We start from the raw sequence: 26857 nt of genomic DNA, 5'->3' as shown, positions 1-26857 counted from the left end.
AGTTAAATGCACCTGCATATCAAAAAGAAATGTTAGCTGTACAGAATACTCCCAACATTCAAGGACCACATTCTTCCAGGACGATTATTGGTAAAGACTGACAACACAACTGTTGTGGTACATAAGCAGGGAGGAAACCACTCATACCCTCTCTGCAGAGTAGCCATGGCTCTGTGTAACACAGCCTTGAGCTACCAAGTGCACCTTCAGGCTCAATTCCTGCCAGGAACCTAAATACTCTGGCAGACTACCCAAGCAGAAATCTCATGGACCCACACGAGTGGAAACTGGAACCAAAGATATTCAACATGTTGGGAAACAAATGGGGGAGCCCAGAGATGGACCTGTTTGCCTCCCCCCAGAACTACCAGTTAGGCAAATTCTGCACAAGGACTCCCCACAAACCAGCTTGGAAAGTGGGTGCCCTGTCCTTCAACTGGAAAACCCTATCAGTTTATGCCTTTCCCCCTCTGCCTCTCCTCTCCAAGGTGCTACTAAAGATCAAACAGGGCAAGCCAAGAACAATACTGATTGCACCAGACTGGCCACTCCAACATTGGGTACCCCTTGTCGCACAGTGTCACTGCTGACACCATGGCATCTGTCTCAGACCCCTACCCTGCTGTCGCAGCAAGAGGGCCAAATTCTGCACCCACAGCTTCAAACCTTGAACCTGGCAGCCTGGCTAATTACCTGATCTCTCTCTTACCATCCCTCAGTAAAGTGATGGATATCATTCTGGAGGCAAGGAGGCCTAGTACTAGAAAATCCTATGCTGAAAAATGGAAAAGATTCTGTTCCTGGAGCCAGACTCAGGGGATGGGCACAGCAGCGCCCAATTTACCTCAGATTCTTCAATACTTAACTGAGATGCTTCACTAGGGTCTTTCTTTTTCCTCCATCAAAATTCATGCCTAGGCCATTTCAGCTCATTACAATACATAACCACCCCTGTTCTCTCATCCACTGTTGAAGCAGTTCCTCAGAGAGGCCAAAAACTTAAGACCACCCAGGAGAGCCCCTACTCCAGCCTGGGACCTCAACTTTGTATTGGAAAAACTCATTGTACCTCCCTTTGAGCCAACTGCAAATGCAGAGTTGAAATTCCTTTCTTGGAAAACAGCTCTCCTTCTAGCCGTCACTTCCGCAAGAAGTGTGTGTGAATTACAGGCCCTCATGGCAGTTGGGCCTTTCATCCTCTTTCATGCGGACAGGGTGTCCCTCAGGACCAATTCCTCCACGCCCAAGGTGGTATCCAGTGTGGTTCTTAATCAATCCATTCATTTGCCTACCTTTTCTAATCCACAGAACAAGGGAGAACGAATATTGTACTCATTTGACGTGCACAGACAACTTAGATGTTACTTGGACAGGACTAAACCTCTCAGGAAATCTGAACAGCTGCTGGTTGCATTTGCTGTGGGTGGCAGGGGGGGGGGCATTTCAAAGCAAACCATTTCTAAGTGGATAGGCCACTGCATTAATTTCTGCTGTAAGCATCATGGCAAACCTACCCCACAGGGGATTAGACCACATTCAACCAGGGCTGCATCTATCTGTACAGCCTTTCTCAGAGGTGTCCCTACCAGGGACATCCTAGAAGCTGCTACCTGGAGTTCTGTGCATACCTTCACCAAGCATTACCATGTGCCATTTTTTTCTAAATCCAGAGCTGGTTTTGCCACTGCAGTCTTGCAGGGCCTTATAGCTGGTCCTAATGCTGTCAGATTTCCTCCTCCCATCCTTAGCTTTGGGAATCTACCCAAATGTGATGACTGCAGCAGTGAAACACTAAGAACATAGTACAGTTGTGTACACTTACCATAAATGTAGATGTTAAGAGTGTATTCACTGTTGCAGTTCTGGTTACCCTCCCTCCAGCCCTCTGACTTCTATTGTCTTTACCTCTGTTCTTGTTTACTAGGAAGTTTTTTGGTGTATTTGCTTTTTTGTTGGAGGTGTTGCTTCCCATTATAGGGGCACCTGACATCTCTGGCAAGAAAAACTGATGTAATGGTGTCTGCTGCATGCTTTATACCCCCTGACTACCTGACGTCATGGAAGATGAGACAGCAACTGACGCAGGACCCGAGACTTTGATAATCAGGCCAACTTAGGGCTACTGCAAGCAGATAATCCAAATGTGATGACTGCAACAGTGAATACACTCTAACATCTACATTTATGGTAGGTGTACACAACTGTACTTTTTGTTTTGAGTTGCTGCATGTTTGTGTAGGTGCGGTTGTCTGATCCCCCACAAAACGTGCCCGCGAGCTTGGCCTTTTTTGTTTAGGGGTTAAGCTCGACCATGAGTCTTGCTCTATTGGCCAGGCCTTCATTCGAAAAACTTTGCACAGCTGAGTGCACGTGTTGAATATTTACTTGGAAAATCAGTGCCTTAAGTGCATAGCATTCGCTATGGAGGGGCTGTCTGGTCACCCCTTCGAGCCACTAAAGAAAAAGATCAAAGTTGTTAGGCCTGAATCTGTTGCTGCACCTCCTCCACCAGATGTCCCTCCTGTGGCCAACAGCATGAAGGAACGAACAGTTTCTGCCGATATGAGTACAGCAGGTACCGTTGGGAATCCCCAGAACCCAGAGCGGAGGGCACTTACTTGGAGGTTATGCAGACGTCCGCTCCCAACTGCGATGCGGAACCTCTACTATACCGGTTGCCTAGATGAATCCTCCCACTCCTACACAGGCTTCTGAATGTAGGCCTACCTTGGCCCCAACTCCAGTTAGGCCTTCCCTTAGAAAAAAAAACGAAAATTAAGCACACTTCTCTTTTGCTGAGAGCTAGCCAAACTAGCCGGTCTTTTTTCAGAGCCTTTTCATCGCTTTTATGGCTCTGAGGTCTGCTATACCCTCATCCTCCCCAGTGGCGGCTCCTGTGATGAGCCCTAGGCCCTTGGATACTTCTCAAGTTGAAGCAGGACTCCTCTGATTCTTCAGAGGACTCTGTCGTATTTCTCCCAGTTACCATCCCCCTTGGTTATGCCTCCCCAGAGGAAGACTCTGCAGAAACTCATTCTCCAGGTGAGGATCTCACCTTTGGGGAGACCATTTCCAAAATGAGGGGAGTATTTCAAATGGGACTCATCTGAGAGGACAAGTTCAGAAAAGATACTATGAACTTCTTCAGATGGGCACCCTTGCTCCTTCAGCTATACCCCCAGTCTTGCCAGCCTTTCTGGATGCATTTAATGCAGCATTTGTTAATCCTGACTCTCCGCCCCTTGCCCTTTGAAGGCCCGACAGATTTTACAAGGACCCTGAGAGGGCTAAATTCCTTAATTGTCCTGCAGCAGACCCTGGCATTGTATCAGTTTCTGATAAAGCTTCAAAGCTGCTTCCATCCACTTCAGTTCTTCCCACAGATAGCCTTGGTAAAAAGGTTTATACGTTGGCTACTTTGGCATTTAGGCAGTAAATTATCAAACCCGTATGTCTGTTTGCTCTAGCCCTTTTAGGACAAGCCGCTAAACTTAGGAATGAGATCCCAAGCTCTCCAGCCAAGGCACAATTATCCAGCCTCATTTCCCTGTCTTCTCAGGTCACTAGGCATTCCATTAGGTGCAGGTACGATGCAGCTCAAGCTTCTGAGATCCACTGCATCTGCCTCAGTCCTGAGAAGATATTCCTGGCTAAGGTTACAGCCCCTTACGTCATGATTCTAGGGCAAAACATTTGGACGTGCTTCTGGTTAACTCTGCCCCCTTTGGGACGAAGGTGGCTGAGTTGTTCAAAACTCCAACAAAAGGGGAAGGAGTTACAGGACTTGAAACATCTGTTTTTTTTTTTCCCTATCCCCAAATTCCACAGGAATTACCCCTCAAAACTCAGTTCATAAGTAAACTCTCTGCTGCCCTGCCTCCCTCCACTGGCTGAGTGCCAGGAAGCAACACACCCTTGTTAGGCCTGCTCAGACTCCGTCCCAGAAGCCTCAGTTTCATGGCAGGCCAGGTAGTCTGCGTCTTCCTGTCATTTACTGCAAAAACCTCTCGTAACCTGGATCACAACACCCCCTTTGAAAGGCATTCCACAGCCCCTGAAGAACAGCTCCTCCTTTTTTAGCCATTGACGCAGCCTTTTGGCCCAAGGAACAATTCTGTCTGTTCCTATGACAGAAAAGGGGAAAGGGTTCCTAGTCCCAAGAAAAGATGGTCCCTGGAGACCAATCCTAGATCTTTCCTACCTGCAAGTGCCCTCCTTTCGTATGCTTATTCTGCAGACCCTTTTCCCCTTGATTTCTCATCAGGGTTTCTTGGCCACCTTGGACATCAAGGATGCTTATCGGCACATCCGTATAAGGCCCAAGTACAAGAGATACCTATGCTTTTCTGTGGGCTTCTCACATTTTTAATTCTCTGCCTTGCCCTTTAGAATTTCTATTCCACCAAAGGTCTTCAAGTGCTCAGCACCAGTGGTGGCCTGCTGGACTCAAGGGATTCTAATACTCCCTCACCTAGATGACCTCATCTGGGCAGATTGCCCAGAATCCCTTCAGCATCATCTACAAATAGTACGGTCACTCCTGCAAGCACTGGGTTTCAAGATAAACTACCCCCAAGTCCAGCATGAACCCCCTCTCAGGACCAATTATTCCTGGGGTGCAGCATAGTGACAGATGTCATAAGGGCCCTTATACCACCTCAGAAGGTGGAAAACTTAAGGCAGCACTTCACTGTCCTTCAAGCCACAGTCTTGACTGCCAGGCAGTACCTCAGACTCCTGGGTCACATGGCATCAACCATTCCTATGTTGCCATTGGCAAGGCTCCACATGAAAGTTAGTGGTATCTAAGGTCTGTATGGACACAGCATTCTGCACTTGAGTACAAAATCCCCTTCCTACTTTGCTTCAGGAAAGCGATTCATTAGTGGCTGAATCAAGTGAAATGCAACCCAGCACTCCCCTTGCAGGCTCCCTTGCCACTACAGGAGATGTACACAGATGCCTTGGATCTGGGATATGGAGCAGCCATGGGTTCCTTTAGAGTCCAGGGCACTTGGCCAGTCTTTTATCAGTATTAGAGAAATGAAAGCAATTCTTCTGTCCCTGAAAGCCTTCCAGCATATGCTGAAGCAGGGCTCACTACAACACGAGTTCTCTGGTATGTGAACAAGCAGGGGAGAACAAAATCATGTTTGCTATGCAGACTATCTCCTAGTGTGGGAGCTTGCAACAAAACTGGAAGTCGCTCTACAGGCAGTGTATATCCCTTCAGAGCAAAACATCCAGGCAGACACCTTGAGCAGGTCCATGCCACAGGCCCACGAATGGATGCTTCACAGGGTTGTGTTCCTGGACATAGTCCACAAATGGAGTACACCTCAGATTTGTTTGCCTCCCCTTTGAGCAGACAACTTCCATCCTTTTGCACCAGGCTTACCCAGTCCTTTGTCATGGGCAACGGATGCCTTCTCAATGTCTTGGATGGGGATGTTTCTATGTCCATCCCCCCACCCCCTTTCCCTCTTCTGAAAGACCTACTGAAAATCCAACAGGACAAAACAAAAATCTTAACTTCCTTTTAACCAAGACAGCATTGGTTCCCCCTTCTGCATTTAGCCAGGGGCAGTCACCACAAGTTATCTCGGAGTGGACCTACTCGCACAGGACAAGGGATCTTTAATATATCCCCACCTACAATCTCTGAACCTTACCCTGTGGGTGATAAAATTCTGGTCCCTTACATGCACCTTTATAATGCGGATGCGCTCAGTCCTGCAGGAGGCCAGGAGACCTAATATTAGGAGGTCTTGCATGTCTAAATGGAAAGATTCTCCATATGGTATCTACAGAGATGGTTAGACGCTTTTCATGGTGATGTCCACTTGGTGCTGTCATACCAGTGTGAACTCTTGCAGCCGGGGTTGACTTACTCCTGTTAAAGCCCACCTTGCTGTTTTTTCTCGTCTGCCTGTGGACCCCCTTTGGCATTTCGATTGTCTGCAAAGTTATTCCTAAAGGGAGTGCTGCATCTCAGGCCCCCTAAGAAACATGTCCCACCACAATGGAACCAGAATTATGTTCTGGAGAAGCTCATGGTGGCCCCCTTTGAACCAGCCTCTAAGGCCTCTCTAAAACACTGCACTTCAAAAAGCTATTCTCCTGTTAGCCTTGACATCAGCTAGAAGATTGTCAGAGTTGCGGGCCCTCATGGATATTCCCCTTTCCTCAAGGATAGGGTAACCCTTAGGACCAACCCTTCATTCCTAAAGTGGTCAATGAGCTATCCTTAAACCAAGCCATTCACCTTTCCACCTTCTTTGCCCATCCACAGAATGACATAGTCTTAAATTCCCTCGATGTGCATAGACAGCTTAGGTTTTTCCTTGAAAAGAGCAAGTCTTTCAGAAAAACAGAGCAGATGTCCTTCATGGATGCATCTGCAGTCCTAACAAACATATATCTAAAGGAATAGTATCAGATAAATCCTGGGATCCTGTAGGAGCAGGTGGGATTTCAGTAGCAGATCCTGCCATGCTGGATGAGGCCTCGGTAGGAGGCAAGCTTTCGGCCGAAGGAAGGACCGTGGACTCGGTTTCAGCCGAAACAGAGACACTCGCGGTTGACCTAACCACGGTTTCGGCCGAAACCGCAGACCGCGAGTGTCTGTCCTTTTCCTTGCGCTTTTTAGTAAATTGCGAAGTCGGAGTCTCCGACGGCATGTTATAAGCAAAAGCGGAGCCGAAAAACTCCTCAGCAAATTCCGACCGACGTCTAAGTGTCCGTCGGTTGAAAGAAGCACAGGCTAGACAAGCTGCTACGTCGTGGTCTGGGCCTAAACAAGGTAGGCAGTAAGAGTGGAAATCTTTATGAGGTATTTGTTTCCCACAAGTTACAGTTATTCACTTTTTCTGACATCGGCTGAGGCAAGAAAGAGTCCCCAACGGGGTACTTAGCTTTTTAGAAGTCTTCGGTAGTAGTAATCTCTGGTTCTGACCGACCGGCACTTGCGAAAAGCTTCTGCTTCGGGCGCCACGCGGCAAGAAAGACTGAGGAAAATGGCGTCGGCTGATGCCTTTATACCCGAAGAACTGCAGCTATGACGTCGGATGAAGTGCAACATCAGCCGAGGCCAGACCCAGACTTTGGAATCTGGCCGACCGAAGGGCTGCCTGAGGACAGGACAACCCATTTGTTAGGACTGCAGATGCATACCCTTCGGACATCTACATTTATGGTAGGTACAAAACTGTACTTTTACTTTCCCCAGAGCCCTTGGATGAAAGGAGACAGTGACAAAGCAGACAGTTTCTTCCTGAATTTCCAGGGCAGTCTCCTGCTATGCATACCATGGGAAATCCTTGGGGCGCAAGATTAAGTCACACTCATCTAGGGCTATGGCTTCATCTGGAGCTTTTCTTAAATGATTGGACACTGCCACCATTTTAGAGGCAGCTACATGGACCTCTGTCCACACCTTTACCAAACATTATAAATTGGATCATATTTCCGAATCTAGGGTCGGATTGGTCAGGGTAGTCCTTCATGGATTCATAGAAAATAGTTCAAAGCTTCCCCCCTCCTCTTCCCTAGCTTTGGCACTCACCCAAAGGTTTGGAATACTGCAACATAAGAACAGAAGACACGGAATTGTTGTGTAAAATCTTACCATAACCATTTATGTCCTTCTCTTCCATGTTGCAGTTTTCCTTCCCTCCCTCCTTCTCCATTCCACTAGACTGCCCCTTCTTTAATGGCACTGGACTTGTACTGATGTTCTTCGTGTTTCACTGTTGCAGTCGTTACATTTGGGTTATCTGCTTGCAGGTAACCCTCAGTCGGCCTGATTAACAAAGTATTGGGTCCTGCGTCGGTTGCTGTCCCTTCTTCCATGACGTCGGGTCGTCAGGGGTATAAAACATGCAGCTGACGCCATTACACCAGTCCTTTCTTGTGGTGCCTGAAGCAGAATCAGTTTGCAAGTGCCTGTCGGCCGACTCCTGAAACTTTCGAGTTTCAGAACTGAAGTCTTCAACTAAAGCCAAGTACCCCGTTGGGGAAACTTTTTCTTGCTCCTTACCGATGTCAGTAAAAGTTGATTGCATTACTTGTGGAAAGCAAATACCTCAAAGATTTTCATTCGTATTGTATTTCTTGCCTAGGCCTTAACCACAACATACCTTGCTGTCGGTTTTGTGCTTTATTTAATCAGCGCACTATCCGTCATCTCTATATTTTTAGACAGGCCGCCAAGGTCCAAAACTGCCGATGACACTTCTAAGCCTGTCGCCAGTTCGCCAGTACTCAGTGAGGCACTCTAATACCCGCTGCTTCTGATTCGCAGGCCTCTACTGAGACCCATTCGGAGTCAGGTATGCTGCGAGACGCTTCAGCTATGGAACCCGCGGTTGTCTCCACCTTGGATGGGTCCGGAGCCGCTGTGCAGGCACTGGCTTCTGAGGGTGTATTCAGGCCTATCGACTTTCATATTAAATCGACGCCTCCTTCTTTACTTAGGCCTAAATCTCAATCCACACTTACAAAAATGACGCCCAGGCCACTTGCTCAGGCCTCTATGCCTAAAAAACATAAGAATGCCTGAAGATCTAATAACTCTAATAAGGGGTAGCCAACCCCCCCTTCTAAGATGTCTAGGACTGAAGTTGATTATGAATCTTCCGATCAGAATTCTGTTTTTTCTGATTCTTCTGATTATCTGGATTTGCCCTTATCTACATATGAAGATTCTGATGCAAAGGACTCCATTCCCTCTGCTTCCCCTCCTGAGGATTTTTCTTTTGGGAAACCTTACATACTCTTAGGGAGCATTTCCACTGGGAAAGCCATGATTTTTCTGATTCAAAAAAGAGGCTTAGGGATTTCCTTCTCCTGCCTCAGCATAGGCCTTTAGCTATTCCTCCTGTACTAGACATTGTTGATTATGCTTTTTCAGAATCTAGTTTGGCCCCGGATTCCCTGCCTCCTGCTCTCAGAAAACCTGACATACTGCAGGATCCCAGAGTCCCACAAGTTCCTTTTTAAAAATCCTGTTGCAAATCCAGAGACTATTTCACAGGGGCCCAAGGGCCTTAAGGCTTCTTCTGCTAAAAATCCTACCCCTTCTGATAGAGACTCCAGGGCGCTGGATAGATGGGGTAAGAAGGCTTACACTTCTGCAGCCTTGGCCATTAGGGCATTAAACTGCCAGTTTCATATGTCAAATATACCCATACCTGGATGATTGTATAATTCAGGCAGAAAGCCAGGACATACTTTTGAATCTGGCCTTTGTACAAAGGGCTCTAACTTGTCTGGGGTACACCATAAACGAAAAGAAATCACAACTGGTACCCTGTCAACAAATTATATTCCTGGGAGCAAGCTTGAATACAACTTCCCAGATGGCTTGCATCACACCAGAGAAACAAATTCATTTTACAACCTACTTAAAACAAGTGGCCACAAAAACCCTGCTATCTGCAAGAGAAATACTGCAGGCCTTGGGGTTCCTGGCCTCCTGCATTCTTCTAATTCCATATGCAAGACTGCATATGAGGAAACTACAGTGGTATCTAAAAAGCCTATGGTGTCAACATTCTCAGGACCTAGAAATAATTCATATCATACCTTGCCTATGCCTAGAGTTCCTTTGGAGGGCAGAGGCCTGCCACGAAAACAAGGGCTATGCATTGGAGGTTCACCTGGCAGGGAAGTGCATTCAGGGCAAATGGAACCAAAGTCAAATACACCTGCATAACAATCGGGGGATACACATTCTTGCCCCCTCTGCAGACTAGCCATGGCATTGTGGAACACAGCCTTGAGCTACCAAGTGCACTTACGAGCTCAATTCCTGCCAGGGAAATTAAATACACTGGCAGATGGACTAAACAGAAACCTTATGGACCCACACGAGTGGAAACTGGAACCAAGGACTTTCAACATGTTGACAAGCAAATGGGGGAGCCCAGATAGACCTGTTTGCCTCTCTCCAGAACTACCAATTGGACAAATTTTGCACAAGGACTCCCCACAAACAAACCTGGAAAGTGGATGCTGTGTCCTTCAGCTGGAAAAACCTATCATTCTTATGCCTTCCCTGTTCTGCTCTCCAAAGTACTACTAAAAATCAAACAGGACTAACCAAGGATGGTTTTTATTGCTCCAGACTGGCCACACCAACACTGGTGTACCCCCTTCTGTGCAGTATGTCACGGTTATTTCCATGGCACCTGCCTCAGACTCCTTCCCTGTCTCAGCAGGAGAACCAGAATCTGCACCTTCTGCTTCTAACACTGAACCTTGCAGCCTGGTTTATTACTTAATCTCTCTTTTACCATCCCTCAGCAAACCTGTGGTGGATATCATTTTAGAGGCAAGGAGGCTTAGTACTAGAAAATCTTATGCTGAAAAATGGAAAAGATTCTGTGCCTGGAACCAATGTCAAGGGATGAGCACAGCAGCGCCCAATTTACCTAAAGTTTTACAATACTTAACTGAGATGCTTCACAAGGGCCTGTCTTTTTCCTCCATTAAAATCCACGCCTCAGCCATTTCAGCTCATTATAACAGAACCTCCCCTCTTCTCTCATCCACTACTCGAGCAGCTCCTCAGAGGGGCCAAAAATTTGAGACCATCCAGGAGAGCTCCAACCCCAGCGTAGGACCTTAACTTTGTCTTGGAGAAATTCACTGTACCTCCTTTTGAGCCAGCTGTTACTGCAGACTTAAAATTTCTTTCTTGGAAAACAGCTTTCCTTTTAGCAGTCACTTCTGCTAGAAGGATCTCTGAATTACAGGCCCTAATGGCAGTGGAGCCTTTCATCTTTCATGCGGACAGGGTGTCCCATCAGAACCAATCCATCCTTCATGCCCAAGGTGGTATCCAGTGTGGCTCTTAATCAGTCCATTCATTTGCCAACCAAAGGAAATCTGAACAGCTGCTGGTGGCATTTGCTGCAGGGGCAAAGGGGAAGGCTATTTCAAAGCAAACTATTTGTAAATGGATAAGCCATTGCATTCATTTCTGCTATAAGCACCATGGAAAACTTATCCCCCAGGGGATCAGACCTCACTCCGCCAGGGCTGCATCTACCTCTACAGCGTTTCTCAGAGGGTCCCTACCAAAGACATCTTAGAAGCTGCTACCTGGAGTTCTGCACATACTTTCACCAAGCATTATTTGCCAATTTTCTCTAAATCTAGAGCTGGCTTTGCCACTGCAGTCTTGCAGGGCCTTATAGCTGGCCCTAATGCTATCTGAATTCCTCCTCCCAACCATAGCTTTGGGAGTCTACCCAAACGTAATGACTGCAACAGTGAAACACGAACATAGTACAGTTTACACTTACCATAAATGTAGATGTTAGTGTATTCACTGTTACAGTCCTGGTTACCCTCCCTCCAGCCCCCTAACTTATTTTTGCTGTACCTCTACTTTCTTTACTATGCTTAAAAGCCTTTTTGGTGTATTTGCTTTTTTGTTGGAGGTATATCTTTTTACTTTTATATTTAATTGCTTCCCGTAATGGCGTCTGCTGCATGTTTTATACTCCTGACGTCATGGAAGAAGGGACAGCAACCAATGTAGGACCCAAGACTTTGTTAATCAGGCCGACTTGAGGACTACCTGCAAGCTGATAACCCAAATGTAATGACTGCAACAGTGAATACACTGTAACATCTACATTTATGTTAAGTGTACACAACTGTACTTTATCCTTTGTGGTCCAAATGGGACACATTGTTCTGAGGCCTGGTATGTGCAGACACCACTTTCATGACCCACTTTCCCTTGGCCTATGTTAGATGTGCCACGTACCCTGCAGTGACTAGAAGCTTTTGTATACTGGCCAGACATTCGGGTAGCAAGAGAAGAAACTCCAAGGGTTTGGAATACTGCAACATGAACGAAGGACATCTATGGTCATGGTAAGATTTTACACAAATCTTTCTGTAACTCTGCTTTGTGGCCTAGTAACCTATGTATGTACACGTGTGTGTTGGCTACTATTAGCTATTTAACTTTTTGAGGAAGAGTATGGGGATTTAAAGAAGTTGTTGCACTGATTTAACCTTTGTTGTTTGACTTCTGCATTAGTATCTCTTAATACAGTCCATGTCAAGAACCCAGGATAACGAGTCTGATTGATTTGCACCAGTTTTTGCATTGTAGTATAGTAGTTTTCTAAAACTTTACCTTAATCTTGTTTTCTGTAGGTGATTTTGGAATGGATGATCGGGAAATCATGCGAGAAGGTAGTGCCTTTGAAGATGACATGCTGGTCAGTACTAGTGCTTCAAATCTTCTGCTGGAACCAGAGCAGAATTCAAGTCACCTGAATGAGAAGAATAATCCTCTAGAATATGACCATCAGGATGATAATTTTGGAGAGGGAAATGAAGGAGGCATTTTGGGTATGAGAGAAGTTTTTTTAAATTGTTTGGATTCCTCAGGATAGTTAATTTACATACCACTTTTCTGCATTAACGTGAATAAGTAGAGATTGCCATGAGTTTTACAGTTTGTTTTACACTGTACTTTGCAGAACGTGAATTATTCAGAATTATACATGTGGAATCAAAGTAGAATACAAATGTGTCTGCTTGAGTAACTCGCTGTTAATTTAGTTAAAACATGTCCTCTGAGCAACCAAAAGTGAAGTTGTGGAAAGATAGTTTATGGAAAGTGGAGCTTGTCATTTCTGACATTACATTCACTGACTTGCAATATTTTGACCGTATTAGAAAAAAGATTTCTTTAACTCTTAAGAAATGCTCGCTTTATGTTATGCACTTTTATTTGCTTTCCTTTTGTTAAGTACACTGGATTGAAGACCTTATTTGGTGTGATTTCCTTTCCTTTGGCGTCTTCTGAAATACACCCTTTGGATATTGGATCCCATTTCAGGTCGCATTCCTCACCCAGTAGGTCTGGATCCCCAGTCTTCAGTCTCTCAGGTTAACTGCATAGGTCCTTCAGTTTCCTTGTATCCCAGGCTTTCACAGGTTGTGGTTTATATATTATCCTGTTCTCAGTGTCTGCTTTAAAGGTGTATACCAGTAAATGGAAACATTTTGTTTTGTGACCACAGGCTCAGGGACTCTATCCCTTCTCTGCACCCTTAGAGTCAATTTTGTATTTTCTCGCTGAGTTCTGCTCAGTATCTAGTTTTTCAGCTATCAAAGTACACTTGGTGTTGGTTTTTAACTTTTCCTATCAATAGAGAGAGTATGCCATTGGCTTTTCTCAAAGGTACTTTCCTACGTCTTCCTCCAGTACGGGATCCAGTCTGGTCTTTTATTTCAGGATCTAACTGGCCCTCCTTTTGAACCATCCACTTCCTCTGATTTGACACTGTCTTGGAAAACTTTCTATGTTGATGAATACCTCCTCCAAAAGGCTTTCAGATTTTCACGCACTCCATTCTTTACCCCCTTATTTAGTGTTTCATAAAGACAGGGTTTCTCTTCATATGGACCCTTCCTTTATGCCTAAGGTAGCTTCTGAGAATAACCTTAAGTCCTGTGTTCTTTCAAAATCTTTCTAACAGGCGAATGTCTTGGGAATTGTTTTGATGTACACCTGCAATTAAGATTTTGTCTTGCCTGTAACAAGTTTTTCAGGAAGTCTCACTAGTTTGTCTCTTGAAATCAAAGTTGGCCTCTCCTGTAACTAAACTGTGTCCAGCTGGCTGTATTTTTTTTGTATATTAATTGAAAAGCAAGACTCTTATACAAGCCCAAAGGTCATTCAGCACTCTACAGCCTGCCTTTCTAGAGTACCTGTGGATGATTTGTGCTGCTACTACTTGGCAGGACCACCACATTTTTTGTTGCATTGTAAGCTGGGCATTCAGTCTAGGTCCAGGTCTTGTGTACTAAGGAATATCCTTCCTTAGTTTCTCCTGGTGAATTTTCATGGCTGGACACTGTTCCGTAGATTGAATCTAGTAAGCAGACATCTGATATGAAAGCTATGTACCATCCATAACGATAGAGCCATGTTGTCTCTCTCTCCATCTGGTTCAAACTCCCACCCTCCTGCCGCTGATTTTATTGCTGACCTTGTGAGTTTCATGAGTTTTTCCCCTCTGTATGAGGATATTGGAGGCTCTTCACTCCTCACTTTTTTTTAGTCTCACATTTCCACTGGAGTGGGCTGTCTAGTTACAAGAGTTTTGTATGGTTTAGTTGAATGTTGTTTTGACTCCTGGGACAACCTCGATTTGGAGAGAGAATGCAGGAGTGGGGAATTGAGGGAGGCGGAGCCAAAACAGACTAAAGGAATTTGAATTGACCAGCGTCTGATATGAAGTCCCACAGGTTAATCCAGATGGAGACAGTGTGGCTGCATTGATGTCCTTCTGTTCCCATGTTGCAGTATTCATGTATGGGTTTAAATTTCTTGCTTCACATATGTCTGGCCAGTATGCAAAAATTTTCTGTCCCTAAATGGTCTGTGGTATGTCTGAAGTGGCTCAAGGAACATGTTCTATAAGTGACGTCTACACGCACCAGCCCTCTGAAACTCAGTCGCCAGTCGTACACCAGGTGTTCCTGCTCGCTGCAGTGTTTATTGAGAAATCATATAAGTACCCCATTGGGGAACCTTTCAGTCCTTTTTTCTTTATTGTATTGCCTGTTCATCATCCAGAAAGGGCAAGTGTACATGTGGCTGGCAGATTCCTCAAGGACTCCCATGATTAGTCTCTCTTCTTTGGGACAGTCGCACGACAAGGCCTGTCCAGTTTCTCACCTTATGCCCAAACCTTTGCGTAGTCATTTGCATGTGCTATACCTGTACTTAAAAAAAACAAAGGTTAAAACAGTTTGTGTTAAGGAAGGAGAGTTCATCCAGCGTACCTATTCAACCGCCAAAGGCGGTCAGGACTTCACGGCCTATCCTTACTGCTGCGCTTCTAGCATCTGACTCTCAGCCCGTAGCCAGTGTCGGCCTGGTAGAGGAATTGGAATCCACCGCATTGGATAGAACAGGTATCTCTACAGAAGCTGCACAATCCCGCGCAAAGGGCACGTCCATACAGGCTTTTCTGACATTTGTCTCAGTGGGGTACAGACGGGCCAGCAGGCCTGTCGGATCCTTCCGGTGCTTTACAGACTCGAGTTTCCAGCCCCCCCTTCAGACACAAGCTAGGCCCCTTAAAAAGGAACTTTCTTTCTCCTCCTGAAAGCATGCCTGACTGGCAATCTTCAGTCAAAGCTTGTTTAATACCTTTCTGGCCTTGCGGTCTGCTTCTGTGGGGACTGCTAGCATTCCTCTTCCACTTTTGAGCCCTAGGCCACAAACTGCAGACCCTACCGTGAGGGAATGACTACCTTTGTGATTCTTCTCTGAAGAATCTTTCTTACACCTCTCAGATCTCTTCTCCCTTAGGGTATGATTCCCCAGAGGAAGAATCTGTCAATCCTGACTCCCCCAGTTGAGGATTTGGCCTTTGGGGAAACCATCTCTAAGGTGAAAGATCATTTCAAGTGAGAATCCTCTGAGTTGACTGAGGTACAAAAAAGATGCTACAACCTCATTCTGATGGATTCCCCAGGTCAGTCTGCTGTTCCTCCAGTCCTGCCTGTCTTCCTGGATGTCTTCTCAGCATCCTTAAATCCAGACTCTCAACCACCTGCTCCATGTAGACATGACAGACTTTACAAAGTTCCTGACACTGCCAAGTACCTCCTAAAGTGCCGACCCTGCCACTATCTCCATCTCAACTACCCAACTAAAACTCAGTTAATAAAGAAGCACTCTCGCCCTTCAGCTCTTTCCAGAACTAGAAGACCTACCAGGGAGCCTCCCTCTCCAGCTTAGAGCTTCACCTTCCTCTAGCCAGAGACCGCCCTTTCAAGATCGGGCAGATAGCATCTGATGACCTGCCCACCTTGCCTCCAGCCCCCCCCCCCTCTCTACTTCTGGCACTGCCTCTTTGTGTGGACTCTCATTACATCGGACAAATGGGTCCTGTCAATCCTTCAAAACGGTTACTTCATGACCTGGCTTAAACCCCCCCCCCCCAGGGAAATTGCATCCCAAAGCCCCAAACACAGCAGTTGCACTTCCTGCAGGCCCAGGGCACCATCACCCCCAGAAGCAAAAGGAAGAGGTTTCTACTCCTGGATTTTTTTGGTTTAGAAAACATGGACCGTGGAGACTAATTCTAGACCTATCAAGTCTCAGCCTATTCCTAAAGCTACTTTGCCATCAGTATACACCTTTACCAAGCATTACAAACTAGACCACATTTCTAGAGCTAGGGCGTGGTTTGCCAGGGCTATCCTTTACTGATTCCTGGAGACAGCCTCTAGACCACCTCCACATTAATAGCGAGCTTTGGCACTTACCCATATGTGGACTAATGCAACATGGGAATGGGAGTTCACAGAAAAGTTGTGTAAAAACTTACCATAACCATAAATGTCCTTCTCTTGCATGTTGCAGTATTCCTTCTCATTAGGTTGTGTTTCCCTCTGTTCGTGGCATAGGTCTGACATTGCCCGTCTAAGACTGGCTATGACTGAGGCTTTCAAGTGTTCATGTTTTACTGTTGCAGTCATCACCTGTCTGTTATCCGTGCTGTGGTAGCCCTCGGCCGACCTGAATACCAGAGTCAGTGTTCTGCGTCGGCTGATGATGCTTGCTGACTGACGTCACGTCGTCGGTGCTATAAAGCAAGGCAGCAGACGCCATTACATCAGTTTTTCTTGCCATGGAACCCGTAGCAGAAGCAGCTCTTAAGTGTGCTGATCGGTCGCTACCAGAGTTTTGAATCACAGCTGAAAATGTCTAAAGCAAAGTACCTAGTTGTGGATCCCTTTTTCTTGCACTAACCGATGTCCGAATAAGTTAACTGTCTCACCTGTGGAAGGCAAATCCCACGCCGAGACTTCCATTCATACTGTGTCACTTGTTTAGGCCCAGACCACAGCGTCCCCTGTTCCCAGTTCTTTGCCCATTTTAACGTGAGAACAATTTGTCATAGAGCTCTTATTGTAGCCAGGTATAATTCGTCGTAGAGCTCTTTTTGTAGCAAGGTATTTTTGTCTTCGAATTCTGAAATGGCATCCATCAGTCAACAATCTGTAGAATTTCCAAAGAAACGTAAAGATGAGGCCCACACAAGGCTAAGCCTTCTGAAGACTCTACCACTAAGCAGGTCATCAGTTCTCCGGAATTCAGTGTGGTGCTTTTGCAGCCTCTGATAGCCGATTAGATACTTTCTCAGGCCTCTACCGAGACCCTTTTGGAGTCAGGTATGCCGCAGAAATCTTCATCTTCTGAACCTTTGGTTGTGTCTGCCTCTGTTGGGTCTGGAGCCTTGACACAGGCACCGGCTTCCAAGGAGGTTTCTTGCACTACCGAATCTAGACAAAAACTGACTTCTCATCCAACTACTGTTTGAGTGATTATACTCTTATGCCTGGAAGCAAGGCTACTCCTAGGAAATCTACCTCTAGCCACCATCGTTCTCCTGCTCCATCACCCCAAGCTCAATGCTTAAAATGGCAGAGGGTCTTATCTCCCTTATCAGGGGTAGTCAGGCCACAACTTCTAAAAGGAAGAGAAACCCTTCTCCTGAAATACTGACAACAGGATTCTGAGTAGTCTGATTATTCAGATTTTGAAGAGGAACAACCACCTCTGACTGCTTATGAGGATTCAGATGCAGAGGAATCCATTCCTTCTGCCTCCCCACCAGAAGATTTTCCTTTGGGAAAATCCTTTACACCATCAGGGAACATTTCCAGTGGGGAAACCCAGGGCTTCCCTCAACTAAGAAAAGACTGAGTTTCTAGACCTGCCCCAGCGCAGACCCTTGGCTATCCCGCTATCTTAGAGGTGGTGGATGTCTTCCATGAGTCCAGCTTACCTCCTGACACCCTTCCATCTGCTCCCAGTAAACCTGACTGGTATTAGAGTACTGCATTCTCACAAACACCTGTACAGAAATCCTGCTGCAGACCCACAGGTCATTACACAGAGACCAAAAGAAGCTAAGGCTAGTTCTGCAAAGAATCCTATTCCTTCTGAGGATTCCAGACCTCTGGACAGATGAGGTAAGAAAGTATACACCTCAACATCCTTTGCTATCAGAGCACTCCACTGTCAGCTCCACATGTTAAAATATAAACACACTTTGGAACTATTAAAGCAAAAGATTTCAACCTTTCTTGACTGTGCCAAGTCGAAAGAGTTAGATTTATTGCACTCTACTTGTCAAGTGGTCAAACACTTATTAGACTGTGGATATGACTCCCTAGAAGCCTCAAGCAGGGCAGCAGTGTCAGGATCTCATTAGGGGACATGCATGGTTGAAGGAACAACCTCTCCCTGATCATGTCAAATCTAAATTAATTGCACCTTTGAGTAAGGACCGCTTGTTTGGAGTAAAAGCAGAAGAGGTGCTTAAAACGATGGAAGACCAAGCAAAATCTATGCAACAGTAAAAGATTTCTTTCAGGTACAACCTCCTAGGATGTTCTTCGTGTTTCACTGTTGCAGTCATTACAGTTGGGGTAATCTGCTGGCAGGTTGCCTTCAGTCGGCCTGAATTACAAAGTCTTTGGTCCTGCGTCAGTTGCGGTCTTCTCTTCCATGACGTCAGGTCGTCAGGGGTATAAAACATGCAGCCAATGCCATGTTAGTCTTTCTTGCCGCGCGGTGCCCGAAGCAGAAGCATTTCACAAGTGCCGGTCGGCCGACTACTGAAATATTCGAGTTTGGGTTTCAGAACCGAAGTCTTCACTAAAGCTAAGTACCCCATTGGGGAAACTTTTTTCGTGCTTTTTACCGATGTCAAAAAAAGTTAATAATTGTATTACTTGTGGGAAGCAAATACCTCATAAGGATTTCCATTTAAGCAGTATTCCTTGCCTAGGCCCTGATCACAACGTGCCTGGCGGTTTTGTGCTAGATTTAACCAATGCACTATTAAGCGTCGGGATATTTTTGCATCTAAGTATTTTGGCAACAGATTTAACTACCCAGAAATGTCGGATAGCAATCAGACTACCGGAGTGCATAAACACAAAGAAAAGGACAGAGAAAGAGAGAGTAGATCCAAAACCGACGAAGCTTCTAAGCCAATCGCTGGTACTCAGGCACTTTCGCAGCCCCTAACCACTACCTTCAAGTCACAGGCCTCTTCCGACACCCATGTGGAGTCCGGCCTGCCACAAGATACTCAAGGTTTTGGCCCGACGGATGTAGCTCCCTCGGATGGGTCCGGAGCCGCTGAGCAGGCATCGGCTTCTGAGGGTGTATTCAGACCTCAACATTTTTACATCAAACTGACAAAAGCTGCAAAGACACCTAAAACTAAAAAACTGACACCTGAGCCACGTGCACAGGCCTCTGTGCCTAAAAAAACAGATTATCAAAATGGCTGAAGACCTCATTACCTTTATCAGGGTTACCCATCCCTCTCCAGATAAGAGGCCTAGGGAAGACACTGACTATGAATCTTCAGATCAGGTTTCTGTTTCTTCTGATTCCTCTTCTGATCAGGAATTATCTTTACCTCCTTATGAGGATTCTGATGCTGAGGAGTCTATTCCATCTGCATCTTCTCCTGAGGATTACTCATTTGGAGAAACCTTGCATACTTTGAGGGAGCATTTTCACTGGGAGAGTCAAGACTTCTCAGAATCAAAAAAAGAGGCTCAGGGATTTCCTCCTTCCTCAGCACAAGCCTTTAGCCATTCCCCCTGTTTTAGACATTGTGGATGATGTGTTTTTGGAGTCGAGCCTGACCCTTGACTCCTTACCTCTGGCTCCCAGTAAGCCTGACTGGTATTACAGGGTCCCTGACTCTCATACATTTTTATTTGGAAACCCAGCTGCTGATCCTGAAACTATTTCACAGGGTCCAAAGGGAGTTAAGGCCTCAACAGCAAAAAACCCTACCCCCTCCGACAGAGTTTCAAGGGCACTGGACAGATGTGGGGGAAAAAAGGTTTATACATCTGCAACCTTGGCAATCAGGGCCTTAAACTGTCAATTTCATATGCTTAAGTACCAACAGCGTGTTATGGGATTGCTGAAACAGAAAATTATGTTGATTGCAGAATGTGCAGAAAATAAGGAATTACAGGAATTATTGCATGCAGCTGAGCAAGTTGGAAAACATACTCTGCAATGTGGTTTTGATTCCTTAGAGGCTTCCTGCACTGCCGCAGTTACTGGATCTGTGATTAGGAGGCATGCCTGGTTAAAGGAACAAAATTTACCTGATCATGTTAAAGCTAAATTGCTAGATGCACCTTTACAGCATGACTCTGGTATTAAGGCAGAAGAGGTTTTAAAGAAAATGGAAGACAAAGCTAAGTGTATGCAAACTGTTAGATTTCTTACAACTGCAGCCACCTAGATTCAGTAGACACTGGCCTACAAAAAATTGGCCCTTTCCTGTCAGAGCTCAAAGGGGCAAATCCAGACGCCCTAAGGGTTCCAGATACCAGGCTCAAGACTTGTACAGGTCAAAGCAATGGGGCGCATCCACCTCCAAATCTGGAGGAGATAAAGTGCAAACCTACAGAAAGCAATCCCAATGACTTCCCTCTGCCTACACCAAGCAGTTATTTTTTGGCAGCACCCATAAGGGGAAAATTAGCACGTTTTGCTCAAAATTGGCAGTTAATCTAAGACAAGTGGGTACCAAACATCGTATCACAGGGATACAGATTCCATTTCCACACTGCTGATGACAAATGGTTGGCCAGATCTGCCAAAAAAGCAATGGGCAGAGAACAGAAACAGGTTGCGTCCTTCGGATAAGGGGGCCATTCAGTTAGTATCAGAACAGGAAAAAGGATGTTTTTACTCTACTGTTCTTGGTACCCAGAAAGGAAAAGGCCTCGCGGCCAATACTGGATTTATCGATTTTGAACACATACCTTGACATTCCATAATTCAAAATGCTCACTTTGCAACAGCTTCTGCCCATGCTGGGCAAGAATGCTTGGCTGGTGACTTTAGACCTAAAGGAGGCATACCTGCATGTCCCAATGAGAGTCGTGCAGAAGATACCTCAGATTCAAGGCTGACTTAATGCATTACTAATTCTCTGCACTGCCCTTTGGTTTATCTACTGCTCCCAGGGCCTTTACAAAGTGCCTGGCACCAGTAATTGCATTTTGCAGACAAAAGTATTCAAATATAGCCTTACTTGGACGACTGTCTCATTCAAGCAGAGAACAAGGACACACTTCGACACCTGGTGTTTGTGAAAAGGCTCCTAACATGCCTAGGGTACACAAACGAAAAGAAATCACAACTGGTACCCTCTCAAAAGATAACATTCCTGGGTGCAAGCTTGAATACAACTGCCCAGATGGCTTATTTCACGCCAGACAAAAGCAACTGATTACTTACTTCAAACTGATGGCAACAAAAACCCAGTCTTCTGCAAGACAAATTCTGCAGGCCCTGGTCTTCATGGCATCCTGCATCTTACTAATTCCATATGCAAGACTGCATACGAGGAAACTTCAATGGTACCTGAAAAGTTTATGGAGTCAACACTGTCTGGAAACGATGATTCCTCTTATCCTCTGCCTACAACAGGAGTTTGTGGTGGGCAAAGGCCTGTCACCAAAACATGGGACGGCACTTCACTCTACTCCTTGCCAGCCAAGCCTTAACAGACTCATCAGATTATGCCTGGGGGGCCCACATGGCAGGAAGATGCATTCAGGGCATATGGGCACCAAATCAAATGCATCTACATATCAACCAGAAAGAGATGCTAGCTGTTCAAAATGCCCTAACAGAATTCAAGGACTTCATCCAGGGCAACTACTGATAAAGGCGGACAGCACCACAGTCATGTGGCATATAAACAAGCAAGGGGGCACACACTCATACCCCCTTTGCAGATTAGCCATGGCACTGTGGGACACAGCTTTGACCTACCAAATAAATCTTCAAGCTCAATTCCTGCCAGGAAAACAAAACACTCTGGCAGACTAAGCAGAAACCTTATGGATCCTCACGAGTGGAAACTAAATCCGCAAATCTTCAGCATGATAGAGAAATGGGGGAGCCCAGACATAGACCTATTTGCCTCTCCTCAAAATTATCAACTGAAAACATTCTGCACAAGGACTTATCACAGACAAGCATGGATAGTTGGAAAATTATCAGTTTACGCCTTTCCTCCTCTGCCTCTTCTACCTAAGGTCCTCCTAAAAGTCAGACAAGAGAAACCAGAGATGATACTAATTGCCCTGGTCTGGCCCCGCCAATACTGGTACCCAGTTCTAAGGAACTTGTCTCAATACCCAGCTTGGACCTTGCCTCAAAAACCACAACTACTAACCCAGCAAAACAATCAGATCCTGCACAATCAACTACAGACTCTGAACCTGGCAGCATGGCTAATCCAGTAATCACAGACACCTCTCAGTAAAGCTGTGATGGATGTCATTTTGGAAGCAAGAAGGCCTAGTACTAGAAAATCTTATGCTGACAAATGAAAGAGATTATGTGCATGGAATCAAGCACAAGGAACTGATAAAGCAGAACCGCATATTCCTCCGATATTACAATACTTAACTGAGATGCTTGACAAAGGCCTATCTTGTTCAACAATCAAAATCCATGCCTCTGCCATTTCGGCTCATTACAGTACAGAGCCACCAATCTTTTCTCATCCTTTACTAAAGCAGTATCTTAGAGGAGCCAAAAATTTAAGGCCTCCTAGAAGATCACAATTACCTGCATGGGACCTCAACTATGTGTTGGAAAAGCTCACCCTGCCTCCATTTGAACCAGCTGCTACCGCTGATGCAAAGTTCTTATGGAAGACCGCTCTGCTACTAGCAATTACTTCAGCAAGAAGAGTTTCAGAGCTACAGGCCCTCATGGCTGTAAAGCCTTTTATCATGTTTTACCCAGACAGGGTGTCTCTGAGGACAAATCCTACTTTTATGCCCAAGGTCGTTTCCAGTGGCTCTTAACCAAACAATTCATCTGCCAACTTTTTATCCAAATCCGCAGAACAAAGGGGAGAGAATTCTGCATTCCTTGGACGTACACAGACAGCTAAGATTCTACTTGAGCAGGACTAAAGCTCTAAGAAAAACTGAGCAATTACTAGTGTCATGTGCTGCAGGATCAGAAGGAAAGGCTATTTCAAAGCAGACAATTTCAATGTGGATAAGCCATGGCATCCGTTTCTGCTACTTACACCATGGCAAACCTGTGCCCAAGGGCATTAGGTCTCACTCCTCCAGGGCTGCAGCTACTTCAGCAGCCTTTCTGAGGAGTACCAGCCAAGGACATTCTTGAGGCTGCTACTTTGAGTTCTGTTCACACCTTTTACAAAGCATTACCATTTGCCCCTCTACTCTTAAGTCCAGGGCAGGCTTTGCCACTGCAGTGCTGCAGGGCCTTATAGCCTCACCTAATGCTGTTTAGGTCCAGCCTCCCAACCATAGCTTTGGGGTTCTACCCAAATGTAATGACTGAAACGGTGAAACAAGAACATAGTACAGTTGTGTACACTTACCATAAATGTAGATGTTCGAGTGTATTCACTGTTTCAGTCCAGGTTACCCTCCTGCCATCCCCCTATCATTCTGCAGTTCATCTTTCCTTCTCTATCTTCTACAGCCTATGTGGTGTATTTTCTTGTAGATGAAGGTAAAGTTTAGATTGATGCGCATATATATATATATATATATATATATCTATATATAAAATTTATATTCAGAATATTGCTACCTTTTTGGGGGCACCTGACATCGGGGGCAAGAAACTAAAGAAAATGACGTCTGCTGCATGTTTTATACCCCTCACGACCTGACGTCATGGAAGAGAAGACCGCAACCGACGCAGGACCCAAGACTTTGGAATTCAGGCCGACTGAGGGCAGCCTGCCAGCAGATTATCCAAATGTAATGACTGCAACAGTGAATACACTCGAACATCTAAATTTATGGTAAGTGTACACAACTGTACTTTCAACAGGATTTTTCCCTCAAAACACTGGTCCTTTCCTGCACCTAGCAGACAGGGGCAAGGTAAGCCCTGCAGCGACAGACCATCCAGGCTCCTATCCAAGGGACAGTAGAGAACCAAATAGTGGACCTATTCTGCTCTAAAGGCAGGGAGTTGTAAGCCATCCCTCTATCGCAAAAACTCTCAATGACTCCCTCTGCCCCCTCTTCACCCACGGAAATTTAGGAGGAAGGCTCTCCTTCTGCAAAGAAAATTTGCTTTCTGTAACAAAGGACCAGTGGGTCTTAAAGATCATTTTTCAGGTATATAAATTCTCCAAGAAACCCCCAATTCCATGAGGGTTCCCAAACTTGCCTCCAAATCAGTGGGCAGAGGCAATAAAACATGTCCAAACTCTCATATCCCAGGGGGCAGTAGAACCTGTCCCCTCGTGTCTAAAAGGCAAAGGCTTTCATTCCAGACTATTCCTTGTTCCCAGAAAAGAGGGCACCTGGCACCCCATCCTGGATTTATCCATTAACACCTTCCTGGTGGTTCCCAAATTCAGAATGCTAACTTTGCAGCAGCTGCTGCCTATGCTGACAAAAAATACCTGGTTAGTTGACCTAGATCTAAAAGATGCCCATCTCCACATCCCCATAAGGGAATCCTGCAAGAAATTCCTTTCCTTCAGAGCAGGCTCGCAACACTTTCAGTACTCTGTGCTACTCTACTGCTCCCAAATGCTTATCCCCGGCCATAGCCTTTTGCAGACAAAAGTATAAATATTTACCCTTATCTGGACAACTGCCTCATTCAGGCAGAGTGCAAAGAAAACCTACTTAAGGACGTACTCTGTCAAAATCCTCCTAACCTCTTTAGCATACACCATCAACAAGAAGAAATCAAAGCAAACACCCTCCAGGAAGATATTTTTTGGTGACGAGCACTGGACACAGCATCCCAAACGGCCTTCCTGTCCCCAGAAAAGCAGAGCTTCCTGCCTCTCTACTTCACCCAGTTGGCTTCCAGAAGTCACCTCACTGTGAAAGTTCCTGCAAGCCTTGGGGTACATAGCATCTTGCATCCTTCTAATTCCTCTGACCAGGTTTTACATGAGAAAACTTCAGTGGTATCTAAAGAACCTTTGGTGTCAGCACACTCAACCTGTAGAGATCTCTCTCCCTCTGATCCCCTGTATAAGGACCATGTTTCATGGTGGACAGGGGCCTGTGCCAAGAACAAGAGTCTTCCCTTCACCCTTTGTCCAACCAGGCAGACAATTAACACATTGCTAGGAGCACTCTCCTAGAAAGCAGGTGCACCCAAGGTCATTGGGATGCCCAGCACCTTCCCTGAAACTTCAACCAGAAGGAAATGATGGCAATAAAAAAGGCTCTGACATCCTTCAAACCCATCTCAAGCTGGGGTTCTTATCAAAACAGACACCAGCACAGTAATGTGATAAATCAACAAATGGGGAAGGACCCTGTTTTAACCTCTGTGCAGGCTAGCCATGAACCTGTGGCTTACTGCCTCTTCCATGGGATTACACCTAATAGCCCAATACTTGCCAGGGATCAACAACAACCTGGCGGACCACTTAAGCAGAAACTTACTGGACCCTCACGAATGGCAGCTTCACAGAAAAATCTTTACAAATCACTCAGGAGTGGGGTACCCTGCAGGTGGATTTCTCTTTGCTTCGCATCTCAACCATCAGCTGAAAAAATTCTGTACCAGAGTATCACCGCCTAGCATGGAAGGTGGATGCCTTGACCTTCCCCTGGAACACCCTCTTTGTGTATGCATTCCATCCTCTTCCTTTTTTTCCCAAGTTACTGGTCAAAATAAGGGAGGAGAGACCAAAGGCCATCTTCATTGTTCCAGACTGGCGCAGACAACATTGGTACCCCTTACTGCACAGCCTGACATTACAGCCTCCCAGGCAGATTCCCCTGATCTCAGGCCTCTTGACTCTGGGGGGGCTGCACCCAGACTTGCAGACACTCAAACTATCAGTATGGTAATACTCTAAATTTAAGCAAGGGGGCCCAGTTAAACAAACCGGTCCTAGACATTATCACAGAGGCCAGAAGGCCCCAGCACCAGAAAATCTTACTCAGGAAAATTGAAAAGATTCTGCTCCTGGAGCCAGTCCAGAGGAAGCAATACCTCACAACCTTTCATCCCTCTTATCCAGGACTACCTAGCAGAAGCTACTTAATAGTGGCCTCTCCTTCTCTTCTATTAAAATCCACGTCTCAGCCATTTCAGCTCATTTTGACACAGATCAGCCTCTGTTCTCCTATCCTTTGATTAAACAATTCCTTATAGGGGTTTCTAATATCAGACCTCCCAGAAGGCCACCCATGCCAGCTTGGGACCTGAATTTAGTTTTGAAAATCTAACCTTGCCACCCTTCGAACCTGCTGCATCAGCAGAACTAAGATACCTCTCCTGGAAGACTTTTTTCCTAGCTATCACCTCAGCCATAAGGGTTTCAGAACTTCAGGTACTGATGGCTGTTGAACCTTTATTTTCCATGCAGACATGGCCTCCCTGAGGACTAACCCCTCCTTTATACCCAAAGTGGTATCTAATGCCACTCTCAACCAGGCCATACATAAACCGACCTTCTTTCCTAACCCTCAAAACAAGGAGGAAAGATTTTTGCATTCACTAGACATGCACAGACAGCTCTGATACTATCTGGACTGTACTATACCCTTCAGGAAAACAGACCAACTACTTGTTTGCTTTGCCTCCGGGCCAGAGGAGATTCCCATTTTCAAGCAAACAATTTCCAAATGCATATCATACTGTAGTCATTTCTGCTACAGATTACATTGGGACCCCCCCCGAAATCTATTTAAACCCATTCTGCTAGGGCAGCCTCCACTTTCACAGCATTCCTCAGAGGCGTTCCCACCAGGGACATCT

The 26857-nt window shown here is 45.7% G+C and overlaps 1 protein-coding gene across 1 annotated transcript in view; it reads left to right on the top strand.

Moving 5' to 3' along the window:
* RAD21 (RAD21 cohesin complex component) overlaps positions 1-26857 on the top strand; it is a 2133215-nt gene that overhangs the window by 868630 nt on the left and 1237728 nt on the right. Inside the window, exon 7 of the mRNA XM_044067070.1 lies at positions 12178-12375. Coding sequence (XP_043923005.1) covers positions 12178-12375 — 198 coding nt within the window. The remainder of the gene's footprint in view (positions 1-12177; positions 12376-26857) is intronic.

The sequence above is a fragment of the Protopterus annectens genome, chromosome 3.part1 (genome assembly GCF_019279795.1).
Source record: "Protopterus annectens isolate FY-2018-M chromosome 3.part1, PAN1.0, whole genome shotgun sequence".
Taxonomy (NCBI): Eukaryota; Metazoa; Chordata; order Ceratodontiformes; family Protopteridae; genus Protopterus; species Protopterus annectens.
Note: the sequence above shows the minus strand (reverse complement) of the source record. Positions and strands in the feature narration are given on the sequence as shown.